This window comes from Amblyomma maculatum, chromosome 10 (genome assembly GCF_055883805.1).
Source record: "Amblyomma maculatum isolate TAMU_Amacu chromosome 10, ASM5588380v1, whole genome shotgun sequence".
Taxonomy (NCBI): Eukaryota; Metazoa; Arthropoda; class Arachnida; order Ixodida; family Ixodidae; genus Amblyomma; species Amblyomma maculatum.
Window position 1 is genome coordinate 27,417,249 of NC_139353.1, and position 14,697 is coordinate 27,431,945.

At 45.9% G+C, this 14,697-nt stretch overlaps 1 protein-coding gene across 1 annotated transcript in view; it reads right to left on the bottom strand.

Moving 5' to 3' along the window:
* Window positions 1–14,697, bottom strand: part of LOC146175958 (uncharacterized) — a 128,769-nt gene that overhangs the window by 104,611 nt on the left and 9,461 nt on the right. The window contains exon 2 of the mRNA XM_084581225.1: window positions 7,079–7,263. Within this exon, the coding sequence (XP_084437351.1) occupies window positions 7,079–7,263 (185 nt within the window). The remainder of the gene's footprint in view (window positions 1–7,078; window positions 7,264–14,697) is intronic.

Sequence of the window (14,697 nt, forward strand, 5' to 3'; positions counted from 1 at the left end):
ATAGATAAGCATTCTGACATGAATTCTGCCCATATTACATCTTCAAGGGCATTCGGTTGCTGAACCTATAGTTAGGGAATAGAATCTCTTCAGCAGCGGTCGGGTTTCATCGGGGAGGATAGTAGACAAAATACAAGAAGACTGGTGTATATATGATGTACGATGACAGCGCAAGTTAAGCGTAACTCAAAATGGTCTGAATTATTGCAGAAATCAACATTAGAGCTCATATTATAGCCAATGAGTTGTTTTAGGGATCTGATGCGAACAGGCCTCTATTTTTCTCTGGATGACACATGGACTGCATATCCATGGCCGAGGCGGCTATAATATTGCTCATATAGGCATGTGTCTACAACGCGCTTCCAACCCAGAGCAGGGGACACTGCATAAAGCTGTCTACATTACCGCACTTTGATCAACATGCAGGCCAGTTCGTTCGGCTTCACCCTTTTTGTTTGTTTTTTGAATAAAACATTTTCTTTTTTATCAATTTACCGGCGCCAACGTTTTAGGGTTATGACGCCCTTACCTCAAGGCAAAGCCTAATCTTTAACTTCCCAACCTCATGGCACTATATGAAATAAATTCCCCTTCAGGTGATAAGTTTTCCTTTCTTATCACGCGATCGTGTAATGTTATCATCTTGTTACTAATAACAGCAGTTTTCTCTTCAGATTAGCAGCGTTTCGTTCCGCTGAGGCGTAATGGCATCATCCGCACATCTTTTTCGCTATGCTTTAAATGCCCGTCATTAAAGAGGGTATAGGCGCTCCGTTTAAGCTCCCATAATGTCCAGCATATCCTTTTTTGATGAAGGACATCTTTATTTTGAACTGTTAGATTATTCTTCGCTGACATTACACGATCACGTCACCGCTCCTTGAATGATGACAGTAACTTTTCCCCACAAGGAGTGAACTTGTTGGATTTCCGACATCGCGACATTATGGGGGTACCTTGTAATACCCATCAGCCCATATAATGTAATGCCCATCCAAAGTCAACCTCTATATGATCACTTAAGTAAAAGCACGCAAGTGAGACCCAGGTTAGAAGCAGAGAGATAATTTTTGTTTCCGCTTGTTCTATACAATACTTCGAAACCGATATTGGCTCAGTTCGATGAAGTTTTTATTGTTCTGTATCGTCCTTTAATTATTCAACAGATTTTACTTCGCTCGAAGAAATGAAAATGTAGCTTATTGACTGAAGGTATTTACCTTTTTATGCATATGATGGTCTTCCTTCCAGCACGCACGACCACAGCAGCCACTATTCTATAGTTGCTTCAGCTGGTGATTTTTGCGAAGACAAAATTACATTTAAGCGATATTGATTGTCGTCATCGCACTTCCTGGTATGGCGGCGTCGTGGTACTGACGTTGTAAATAGAACAAAAAATATCCACACCTGGACTACGAATACAGTATACATACTGATCTCCAGCTTTCCCAAACATAAAATCTTGACGAATGTCTTCACTATGTCTGCTACCATCTCTCTCCTCATTTTATTCAACGCCAGAATGCGAAACGAGCCATTGAGCTAATCAGGCAGAACTTGATCGTATACTGGAAGCTCCGGTTTTTTCGACTAAGCTTATTTTTTACTTTTTTTTATAGCACCTGATGTTCGTTAGACGCTACGTGCAATAACAAAAAGCAACAACCCAATGCAATAAGGGGAGTGCAGGCAAGCACAGATGTACACATCATGTTAAGTCTCGTGTCCCTCCATTCAGAGTGCATTCATGCCTGATTACACCGATCTTTCCCAAGTACCACAAGCGGAGAAACCGTTACTTTCTGACAGACAGGCTTGCTCGCAATCATGTAGAGCTGACACCATCGATCCATATGCGAAGTACTCGAGACAGGCAGAGCTAATGAACGTCAGATGTTTACATAACGCGGATATCGGCAGCTTTGCATTAACAACTATCCTTCCCCGACGCGCCTAACATATAAACGTCAGTGAGTATAGAGCAAGTACACACTCCTGCGCAGGTCATTAGATGCAAGTCCCGATATCCTGACAACATTCGCGCATGCTTCATTATGTGAGCCCGTACCCGTTTCGTATGAATATCTCTCCGTCTCGGGCTACGGGAAAAAAGCTGGATCGTTCGCTCGAAGCAGCCGATTTAACGAGTGCTTGCAGACGAAAAGAGATCAAAAAGCAGGCTGCACGACTAGGCTAATGAAACCGCGCCTCTTTACACAAGAAAACTACTCGACGAGTGGTTGTGCAATTTACGATGCCGTGTGCTCGACGTCGACTGGCAAAGAAAGCGGGCACTACGAGCACGGCGGATTATCAACGCCGATTATACAACCAATCGCGGCTCTCTGGGGCAGACGGCAGCTTAGGACACACGCACTCGCGAAGAAAACGTTACCTCCCTCCGGTTCTCACGGTTCGCGTACAAGGCGCATGCGCGGGACTGCTCTATTTTCTTTTCCTTCCGGTCGTATTCGTTCGCTCGTCATAGGTGTTGCTGTGTAGGGACGAAGGCAAACTTCGTCATCAATCACAAGTCGCCAACGAGAACGAGGCATGCGCTGTCTCGAAGCAAGCGCCGTAATACGCGCACTGCTCGCACTCTCGTTTCATTTTATTCTTTATTCTTCTCTTCCACCGGCCTCTATAGCATTGTTCTGGGTCTCTGGAAGTAGGTTGATTATGAAGTGCGCGCAGACGATATGGCCTCCCGTCGCTTGTCCATATTCTCTCGTGGCAGACAGGTGTTTTGCGGCGAACTGCGCTTGCTTTTGAATGCCGCGCGCGGTCACTGTTTGCATATACGTATACGTGTCTCGGCTTACTGCCGCAGATCGAGCTTAGTTGTCCATCATCTGCTGTGCTGCAGACGACAATGAGCGCTGCCCTAAAGAAGCAGACGGTCTAGGTAAAAGTGCTCTCGTGACCTGCGTGTATGAGAGTATGATGCAACGAGACCTTTTGTTCCGTATCAGCATCTCAGCTACGGCATGAAGGGTACCGATTAAGATGAACAAACATTATAACAAATATTTATATGGTGAGCTCAAAGCGCACAATGTGATAAGCGACAAGGAACAATCAGGCTACGAAGGCTGCGACTATAAAGATGTAGAAAGAAGGGATAAATTATTAAAAAGGTAAATAGACAATCACAACTTTAAAATGCAGGAAGATGACTAGAAATTTATGAAATGTGAAAAAGACGTAAACAATTAAAAGGAAGAAAAAAAAAACAGAACAAACCACAGAAATAACTAAGGGATAAGAAACGAATAATGAAAAGGAATAAGGTAGGAATACTCATTTAAAAAAGGCTAAAGCCAAAGGTCATTTTTTTCACCGCAGATAGCAAACCTTTCTCAAATTAACCATCAGCGCACGCGTAGCGCTCTCCAAAAGCACAAAACTTTCGTCCGTTAAAACAAGAAAAGCCGCAATAAAACGGCTTTTGGGGGTTTGGGGGCCACTCGGAGCGTGAGCTGCTGTTCGACAACGCGGAATAGTGAATGCGTGCGCAGCGCACTTCCGTTACTGCGAACTTGCGGAAGCTTCATCCGCTGGAAAAGTTGCCGCCATTCACGCCGGCAGTCGTAAAAACGCTTCGAGGGCCGCCCTCAGCGACGCGCGCTCCTTACGCGGAAAGAGAGATGCGCGTACGAAACTTACGGTGCTGCAACGTGCCAGGTAGCTCTTTCGAAAGCGGCTAGAGAACTCCGAAAAGAGGGGAATGAGCCGAGCCGTTAAAGAAGAAAAGCTGTTCTTTCATTTGCTCCCGCAGCAGACCGCGGCCGCGGTTCGTGTTAACTAAAGCACGCACTTATATATACTCTTTTAGGCTTGGCTCTCCTTTACCACTTTTCCATCGTTGCTCATACTCTCGGCAATCATCCTCACTTATGTGCTCAGCGCAGGCGTGGAATTTAGCAAGCACCACAATGCACTTTCTCACTTATGTCTTAGGCAAGGCAAATCAGTTCGTCCTTTTAAGACTTTTTATTATACGATAGCAATAATACGCCAGGTTTCGGCCCGTCGCGTAGTCCCGGGAAGGGCCGCGTTTGACCTTGAACAGCCGCGAAGAAGACGAAGACTAAAAAGTGAAGAAGACGAAGAAGGAGAAGACGACGAAGAAGAAGACGAAGTCGACGAAGAAGGAGAAGACGACCAGAAGAAGACGAAGAAGGGGAACAACGCTCAGTCACCCGCAGCTAATGCTTTCACTCCACATTCTGTTCAGCAGCATGGAGTCCTTCTCATTTATATGTGGGCTGGTAGCTTGCGCTCTCGCGTCATACTCTTAAAGGATGAGCTTAAGTGTCCCTAATAATGTAGTACCTTACACTGATAGGGCGTGGTAGGGGAATAATGTTGCAGGCAATAAAAGCTTCCGTCATTCCTATCGCAATTCAACTAGGGTTAACCAGAGTTAAACCACAACAAATTTTTTATGCACTCGAAAAGCCACCATATGCGTCGGTTTTCATCGACTGGCTTTAGACAATGATGACGTCAATTACGGGAACATCTAAAGCACATATGCAGCTTCGTATTACATGTGGTAAACTATATTTGAAACACGAATATGTTGAATTTAAATGAGTTTGTGTAAACATTACTTGGACTGCGGTACTTAATACCCCTTTCTCGCAATATATGCCTCACAATGTCAGTTTGAGCATATGGCGTTGTTATATAATTTAAGATCATATTGACCGAGAATAGCATTCACATCAAGCCGACCTATGTATGGGCTCACTCGCGGGCTTTGCATGTCTATATGTGAGAAGAAACGCTACATGGTGGACTTTAGGAGTCCTCCAATATACTCTCTCTTTCATCGCCCTTCTTTCGCCACTTCGTTCACGTCTTCTTTGGGAGAGGGGGAGGGATGTTAAGCTCCCCTGTTAAGCTCCCTTTGTTGTGTTAAGAAAAATGTTATAATTTTAAAATATTTCTTTCACGACCTTTTCACATTTTTTTTATAGAAGGAAGAGTTGATGCAGGAAAGAAAACAAACCGTATATATGTCCTATCGTCCATGGAGGGAAAGAAATATAGGGAAGGGACTTAAAAACGAGAAAACCGAAAAAAGGAGAAACAGGAACCTCGCAGGCCCAAGGCGTCAGCCTGGAAATCCCAAGACACCAATGTCCGGGATCTTGATTTTGCTATTCGCCGTGCTTTTGTCCATTGCAGTTACTGTGCAAGTAATAAGCACCCGGAAAAAGCGGACGGACTTCTCAACGAATAAACCCGGCATATGCAACTCTGCGCAATTTCGACCTGTCGGCAAATATTTCTGTTGTTCTGTTTTTAGTACGTCTAACGCCTTCGCCTCCGAAAGACGCCATTGCGATGGAGGCGAGTACAAACCCAGCTGCAGCGAGCCGGCATCAAAACAGTCGCTACAGCGGCAGCTGTTTTCTGCTTGCAAAGTTTCTGCCACCGACTCGCCGTCGCCTTTCGCGCAGCCGCGTCCAACTCGGGAGGTTGTATCGTCAGTTCAGTATATTTGCACTGTTTACGGGTGCGCGTTACAAAAAAGTGTATCGACTGAGGTTGAGATAATTTGACTTAGTAGAACAATCGAAATGTCTCCATTCCAATACTATGTCTATTATGGACAATAACTGAAACATGGAGGAACCGTTACTTTCATTGAAAAACTTTCTCTTACTTACATTCATAAAAAATATTAAACTTCGGGCGCAGATGCCCGAGCTTGCACACCTACAGAAGCAGGCGCCTTTTCACCACGTCTCCGCGGGGACGTTCTACGTGCGTCGTTCGTGTGCTGTCTGGTTGGCTGCTGCGTTGTCCCCCGTTCTTTTTCTCTTTCTCCATCTGAGCATAACTCAAATGCGGTTTGCCCGCAGGTGCGAGGACCCTTGCTTCCCAGAATTCGCCTCGGGGCTTGTGCAGACGCTCTCACATAGCACTCGTCTAGACGGGCTCGAGGCGCGTGCGACGTTGAAATAGAGCCCGAGTCCGGGCACCGAGTTTTTCTCGTACTGCAAAGGCGTTTTGAAGCTGCAGCTGCGTCACAAACGCTTTAGCCTTGCGCGTGGTCGTTCTATAGTGTCGGCAATCGAGCGCTCCTTGGCGACAACTCGGATACCACCCTCTGACAAAAGATGACTCTTTGGGGTCTAAACCCTCCTTTGGTCTGTGACGTCCTGCGACAGTCTGGTAATGGTCACAAATGATTTCTTTGTAGCTAATAACGATATCTGTGACGCCATAACATGGTACTAACAGCTTTTGATTAAGGGAACTACCGCGATTACAAGATATTATGCAACATGTCATCATAAGGTTGCAGGATCGTCACATGGCACTTTCTCCACGCTGACCATCTCGCATTAAATACAGTGTCATTTATTCTTACCGTACACTTATCTCCAATGTTCAATCTTTTTTTTTTTTCTCACTAGTATCAGCTAGTGCTTCAAATCAATGTTTCATTATTTATACCTTCAGGTCCCGGAATATCACTTCCTAACACGTGCCAACTTCTCTTGTATGATTTGTAACTACGCAAAAGTATTACTAAATCTAATAACTCAGCCTAGATGCTCACCCGCTTCCAAGTTTCCAGAGACGGTGTTGTTTTTTTTTTTCTTCATTCTTTCCAGGCATGGTTACAGTTTTAACCTGGAAGATAGTCTATATATAATATAGTCATTAAATGCGCCTCTCCTGTTAGTGCGTACAGGGTGGCCCATATTAAGCGGGGAACTGTAGCGGCCGTGTCTCCAGTTCTTGCGACCGGCTGCTGACACGTAGCCTATTTACTACAAAGTAAGTATCTGGACCATCTCACTGTCTGCAGTCAAACTTTGTTTGCGAGGCGCCAGAGCTGGCGTTGCTCAAGCCGGAGAACCACGCGTTCAACTGTTTCCGTTATGTGTTCTCCACTGCGTATCCGCATTCAGTGGATAGCATTATTTATGGATTCGAAAAGCAGAGATGCCTTACTCGGTCCGACGCAGCTGAAAAAGAAAACTGAACGCACAGGTACCAAGGGCAGGCAAAAGGAATTTCACAGCTAAGTGTTGTATAGTATACTTACTGTGCTGGAAGTAGTTTGCCTTTCTCACGTACACACACACCAGCGCCATCAGCTGGAGCTGGGAAAGCCTTTGCCGCGTCGAAGACGGCAATGGCAGCAGGTCTCGTAAATTGGAGATCTCCGCGTTGATGAGGTCGCGGCGAAGTTTCGACGCCCCTTTCGTCGACTTGTTCGCTTCGAAGCTGCTGCAAGCACGGGAAAAGGAAAGAGGGCAGCATCAGTTCACCGGCTCTTGAGTGCGCGCATTGCTCGAGTGATAACTTGGTTTGTGATAGTGAAAAAACAATAGGTGAGCGTGGTACGGAAATAAGGACGCACAGGGAATACCTGTCATGCACGTTCTTATCTTTTTCGGATATTCTTTTTTAATGTGCAACTGTCATCTCCTCAAGAAGTCTGCAGTCTCCGCGAAACTATGCCGCTGCATCATCTCCACTCCGTCGAGAGCTATGACTGCTATTCGGGATAATTTCGTACAAACGTTTCCCAAACGAATTCCTGCAAAAGCAGACAACGAGAAAAATATTTTAAAGCGTGCCCGTGCTATATTATTTGAGATGCTGTACCGTGGAAACGTGAAAAAAAATTATTCTGTTCCTGAATCGGACGCAGTATACGTTCAACCGTTACCATCTTTTCAGGAAAATCAAGCATGTACTACAATAGATTAAACCAGAAATAGTTGTTGTGGTGAGCGGAAAACTTGCACCATCATCGATGCAATATCTCAGTTTCGCAAGAGGCCCAGAGTAGCCAGCAGTGCATGTCTATATTAAGGCCATTTTTTTAACCTACACCCCCTACACTAGTGTAGCAAATCTCCTATACCTCCAATGTCTTTTCGCTGCGCTAGTATAGTTGGTGTAGGTTAAAAAAATGGCCCTATTATGAACTATGATGGGGGAAATCCGGCGTCATACATCTGTCATCTTAATTTCAAAAGCAGGAGGCATACAACAAACGGCAGTACCTATGTATACGATAAGAAAAATTCAGCAATAAAAGGACAAAAAATCATATGCGTGCTACTTATCTGACGTTAAAGTTCCAGCGGATAAGGTACGAATGTTCCTTCCTTATTCCAAACGGGTGTGTCGACATCAAGGATCGATTTAGAAATTTTTTCATTCACCCAACAGAAGGAACTACAAAACTCTTTGTAAACAGTGCATCAAATACAGTAGCTGGAGTTTTGATGCAGCGGGTATTATAGAAAAACGAAAATTCATTTGCCGAGAGAGCGCTGGTGTCGACCATTAAACGAAACAACGCCAAAGCAACCCTCATGCCGATATATAACGAAAAACATGCACTTACATTGGCACTTTGGTGTTGTTTTTTCTTTCTGATTTTTTTTTTTTTTTTTCTGCTACGTTCTTCGCACTTTTCGTCCTTCAAGACTACCAGCGCGAACTTGGAACTGCCAGGCGGAAATGAAGCGCATCCACAGGACGCGCCTACACCCTGTATGTATATGACCCAAAATGACATACGAAGGTGTTGAGAAAAATGGTCCTCTCCGAAGGAAAATGCAGCGGTACAAAGTGGTCGCGCTTCCGTTCGCATCCTCCAGCCTTCTTTTGTGACTCAGGCATCTGTCTCACTTCTTTTTTTCGTTTGTGGCTCCGGTAAACCGCTTTATACAATAGCTTTTTTTTTTCTCTCCCTTACTCCACAGATGAATTCGAAGATCCTGAGCCGCTTCTTCGCACTCGGCTGCAAGGGGAGGGTGCCTCAAAGCGACTGCGAAGTGGCAACGTAACGCCGCGCACGTGACCGACGTAATGCCCGTACTGCACGACCGTCCGTTATCACTTGGTCGTGAACCGCAGAGGCAACACCAACAGAAGCAGCAACAACACTCACTCACATACACCCTGCTAAGCGTGATCTAGAGAGGGTGCGATGTGCAGACATGGTGGTAGCAAAAGCACAAATAGCCGTGGAAGCGGGAGCGGAACCGCATTTATACGATGTGCGAGGCCTATCGCGAGCAGACGACACGCAAGGCGCGAGCAGACGACCGCTGCGGCGCAGTGCAGGCGTTTTGTTCTATAGTTTTGGCGCCTCAGCCTGCCTGAATGTCTTCTGCTACACATTTTCTTATTTTCGTATCACTTTTTTTCTGAAATTTTCTGTTTTTCCTCTGCTTGCCGTCTTGTGCAGCGCATTCGACGCCGCGGCACGCTCCTCCGGTGAAGACCGATTCCATCATCCAGATCACGAAAACGCGTGAGCTCGCGCTCTCCTTTTATTTCGCTCGCTGTTTCTGTTCTTCTTTCTCTATCCTGGCTCCTTTTTCGCGCGCGCACGACGTCGCGATAAGCGTTTTGGAAACCAAAAGAAGGTATGTAAGTACAACGGCCGCACGTAGTGCCTGCGTCGCCTTTACACGTATACGCGAAGAGCACCGACAGGATCATGCTCCGGGGAATCTTCTCCCTCTAGTTCGCTTTTTTTGTTGTTGGATGTTCTGTTTCACTTTGCCCCGGTGCAAAACGCGCACGCGTGTCTTCCTGGCTGAACGAAGTCATGCCTGATGGACCATAGCAAGAGTTTCCCGACGGAATTGAGGTGTGATGGTGGTGCTAGCATTGTGAAGTGAAAAAGAAGAAAGCACAGAAATACTCAAAACGACACAGTACAAATGCCACGTATCATGAACGGAGGCCTAAAAAAGTCCCAACTGAAGGTTGAGAGATCGTCAATGGTCGAAGAATTCACGAAGGTTACGGTCAGCGTATTGCGATAGGGTGGAGCGTCCATGCAAGCAAACGCGCTTTTCGAGCCGTCTCCTGTGCGCACGGTCTATAGCTTTGGCTGTGATCAATGGAGCGGAAATGGGAAAGATGTTCAGAATGGAACAATAACGTCGTGGATATTTTTTCTTTACTTATATAGAATCGTACGCGTCGTGTCAGTGGCTGAAATACTGGACTTCGAGAATCACGGCGGTCTCGCGCTTTTCCAGTGTTGCTTTTGTTCCCTTGCTTCCCGCAGTTCGCCTTTCATGCTTGTGCCGCCGTTACGACGAATAGCACACTTCTGCAAGCGCGCCAAACGCGTGCCGTCGTCTGCTTCGTTTCATACATCGTCTGCTACGCGGGAGCCGGTCGCGAACAGGATGCGACGGAGTCCCGATCAGCTGTAGCGAGCGCTTTTGGTTTAAAAGCCGGCCTTAAAGCAAACAGACAGAATAAAAGGTTAAAGCGCAGCGGCAAAATAAGTCGACGAGCCCGTGTCGGCATGTTCTCAAAGAAAAGAGACGGCGGCGTTTGCGCTTCGCTCGGACCCTGCAACCGCTCCGCAAGGTTACGGTCATTTTCTGAATGGACGCCGCAGGTTGCCCTCCGACATCCCGTCGTCGCGATAGGGGGCGCTGCCGAGAGGGTGGTCGCGGAATGTCAGACAGTATAGCGCGCCCTCTGCATTGCTTATCTATGCCTGGCATCTGCCTGGTGGCGGGGATCATTACTCGTTTTTTCCTCGACTATTTACATTTTTTTTTTTGTTACTGCCGGCCGCTTTGAGGCAAACCGAAAGAGAACCAGGAGTTTGGTTGCTGACGGCGGACATTTTGCTTCAGTTCCGGAATACGGCTTGAATGGAAGTTCCATTAGGCCTTCCAGAATACGAGGGCTCAGATGTTCGGTCTTTTTGCTAGCGCGTTCTGTTTTCTTGGCCGGACATCTTGAATGATGTTATGAGCGAGAGACAACTTAGGTAGAGCTATTGCACAACGCAGTTACACATAGTCCAACGCTTGCATCATGGTGAATATGAAACTATCTCTGACGACCACCGACCCTAAAGCAGAAATTGTCCTACATTTTGCTCATTTAAAGATTTGTTCAGATCTTTTTAACAGACGAACTGTAAAGTTTATTTTTGCAAATAATTAAGTATGGTTTGCAGTTTTTTTATTATTTATTATTATTTATTATATACATTTGTGGAACGCTTCATCGCACTGGACATGATAGCAAATCCCCTCATATCGCACCATGGAAAGAAATTTGCGTAATAAATAAAAGGCTATCTAAAAGAGTGCATTGACACTTCGTATCACCTAGCAACTTCTGGTAATGTGTGCGCTGGTAAATATGGTGATCTTTTTTGTGAGTACGAATTAAGCGTTCTGGGCATTATAATGCAATAATAAATCTATGCACAGCGCTTCTCTGTGAATATGCACATGGCTACGTCGGACCTTGTTACTGTTCTTTTCTTGATACAATCTCATGTCTCGTTAGATGTAAGAGCAAACGCAGACACCTTAACTGCCGCTGCTAGTCACTACGACAGATAAGAACTATAGGCAATGCAATTCCGATTGCTCTAGACGTTTAATCAAATCACGTCATGTTTATGCGTGTTTTCAATGTGTTTGTCTCTTTCAAGAGCAGAACAGGGATTTGTAAGATATCAGCGTCGTACAAGCAATGCATAAAGACAAGGTAAAAGGGCACTGGCACGCGACATTTTTCAGAGGAACGGATATTGTCATTTGGCCGGCAGTACAATTTAACCCACGATTCCATAAGCTGACACGTATACCACGCAAAAGAGCAAGGAAAAGGTTTTTCGAAGCAATCCTCAAAAGCCGAGAAGTTTGCTGCATAAATGCGGCTTGCCGCAAGAAACCGAGTCTGAATGAAAAGTGAAACCTCTGAATGAAAAGTGCCCTGTGTGCTCCGCCAAAAAGGAGCAAAATCTATCAACTAGCCCAAGAAACAGCTTTACTGAAACATGAAACACCAAGTACATCAAGGATGCAAAGCCGGAATGGTTAAAAAGAAAACACCGAAGTCAGAAGAAAGCCGACCGGAAGAAACATACTGAACAAAAATAACTTTTTGCCGAAACAGCGATGAAAATACTTGTGGTATACCCATTATATACACCACAGCACTTTCAGCTCAGCGCGGGATTCTCCGCGTATGGTGTATTATTACCCACATAAATCTAGCGCTCAAAACCGCAGGGTGTTATTTTTAAGACTGTTTGCCGAAACCAAAACGCATGGCGCATTTTACATTTCTTCTGCCACTGAGATACTTTGGTTTTTCTTCTTTGTCTTTCAGTTTCATTTCTTATTCTCGGCGCCGACGCTGACGGACCTGGTGTATTTGGCGCGTTAGAGACGCCGACGATGACAGCTAAGGTTCGCTGTTCACCGACGATGATCGGTTAGAGGGCGGGCAGAAGGGGCAGGACGCCTTGAATGGCCGAGCGCATACATGGTCTTTGTTTTGCGATTGTTATTCTCGTTTTCTTTTTTTCTGCGTTCTATGACCCCCGGGGTTTTCGCCACGAGGCTTACGTAACGTACCGAAAGGAATCAACAGAAAGAAAGAGCCGCACACATGTTTTCTGGTCACTGAGAACCCACTTGTAGGCGGGGCAGCGGTTCGGTCGTTTGGGTGCCCCATGCATGTTATATACCACACGGCTGTACTTACAAGGTCCGTCTAGTTCCAAAGGGGCCTGCATGCTACGGTTGTGGCGACGGCAGTTTAGCGGGCTTTTTAGCCTGCGGCGTTCTTTGTTGTTCAGTTTTTTTTCTTTGCTGAAAGCATTTTCCATTACCGTCGAAAGTGAACGAGACGGCCCCGGCGTCCCCTTCTATTGAAAACCTTCGCAGCCCAGCGACCGGCAGGGCCTTGAGACCGTGGCTTTTCGCCGCAGACTAATGTCTCGCTAGTGTCCTTGAACCCGTATTGTTTTGACACGGCGGTTGAATACAAGAGCAGTTTACGGGTGAGCAAAACCCGGTGTAGAGAATTCGTATTTGAATTCGGTGTAGAGAACAAACACGACCACGGTCCACGGAGCACTCGCGGATCAATAAGACCCACAGCAAAAATATTATTTAAAATTATTGAGTATAATTAACAGTTTGTTTTCTTTGATAGGTTTTAGCACCCTTTCAAATGCTAAAAATGTGAGTATGATGCTCGTATAGCAAATATTTTTAAGATTCTTAGCCCTGCAGCGGTGGCGCAGTGGTTGGGGCACTCGATTGCTGTACCCAGAGGTGCGGAATCGAATCCCGGCCGCGGCGGCCGCTTTTCGATGGGGGCAAAACGCAAATGTGTCCGTGAGTTGTGCGATGTATGTGCACGTTAAAGATCCCCAGGTAGTATAAATTTCCGGAGGTGGTATAAATTTCCGGATCCCTCCACTACGGCGTCTCTCATAGCCAGAGTCGCATAGCATATGGTGCACTAAGACTCTTAATGCACCATGTATGCGCCAGTTGTCTTTGGGTGCACAGCGGCTCTTGGGCTCTATGATCCGTTTGCAAGCTCTTTTCAAATGCACTACGGAAGGTATAACGACGACCTCTGCCATTTAGTAGGGTGGCAGCATCAGGTCGCACACAGAGTTAAGCACAAACATGTAGTGCGAGCCTCCCTGATCAATGACACAGGTCGTCCTTGCCTTTTGTAATTCATTTGCAAAGAGCGTATGAGAAGGGATATATTCATTCAAAATTATTCATCGCAAAACCCCAATATATGTCCGCATTATATATAGAGTAACTTTAGAGAGGAAAGAAGTAAATATTTATACCCTAATATTTCTAGAGCTACTCATAGAATTTGTCACATTATTGTGTGAACTGCAGCAGACCAGTCATTCCTGCTTGCCTATTCATATCGCTGCGTAATGGCGTCTAGTTACCGACTGGTACACAGTTTCTGAAAAAAAAAAAAAACAAAGCCACTAAACTTTGGGAAAATGCCCACCTGATTAAGGATCGATCACCTGTTCTTGCCGAAACAGGAAAAATTGCAAGCAGGCATTGGTTTAACTATGCATACCATGCCCTTCACCGCATCTTTTCCCTTTCTTCAAAAAACCAGATTGAAAACGCAGCTGGGAAACCCGTTCTGGTGGCCGGCGCGTGAGTTCTTTGACACAGTCCCGGAGATAGCCGTATCGTATCAAAACAGGCAAATAACGAATGTGTAAAACAAAAATAAAAGACATCTGCATTATCCACGCAGAATGCAAGGCAACCACACGTGTTGCAGACCTATAGAATCGGACTTGCTCACGGCGTATGACGACCTAACGCTACACAGTCGCATAACATAATATCAGTAGAACGAGAAAGCAGGAGAAGCAAAACAACGAAAAAATGGAGGTAGCGCCAAACGGTGGACAGGGCGGGCTCTTAGACTCGATAATGGATCCGTGTATAACAGCAGGCCTTATGCGCATAAGGGGGTCGTTACGTATGGACCACGCGCAGACACGGAGAAAACATGTCGGCCAACCGCCTCCTTTCGCAACTGGCTGGCGGGGGTTTTCTACGTCGTCAAAAGGCAACGGCGGCGGCGGCAGCAGCAGCAACAGCGGAGGTAATAAACGTTCGATTTCAAAGGCCATTGTCTCAATAACGACCAGACGCTGGTCGCGTATGTGGGGAACGTGAGTGATCATGCCGGCGGCCGTGGACGGATATCCTGTGGACATTCCTCGGAGGTCCACCTGGCAGTGAATAGGAGCTTTGACTGACGCGTTTTCAATCCAGGATTTGAATGTTCTCCCGTATAGTGTCAAATCACAAATTTGTCTTGGGAAGTGAGCATGCTCCTAAACTGTGCTGA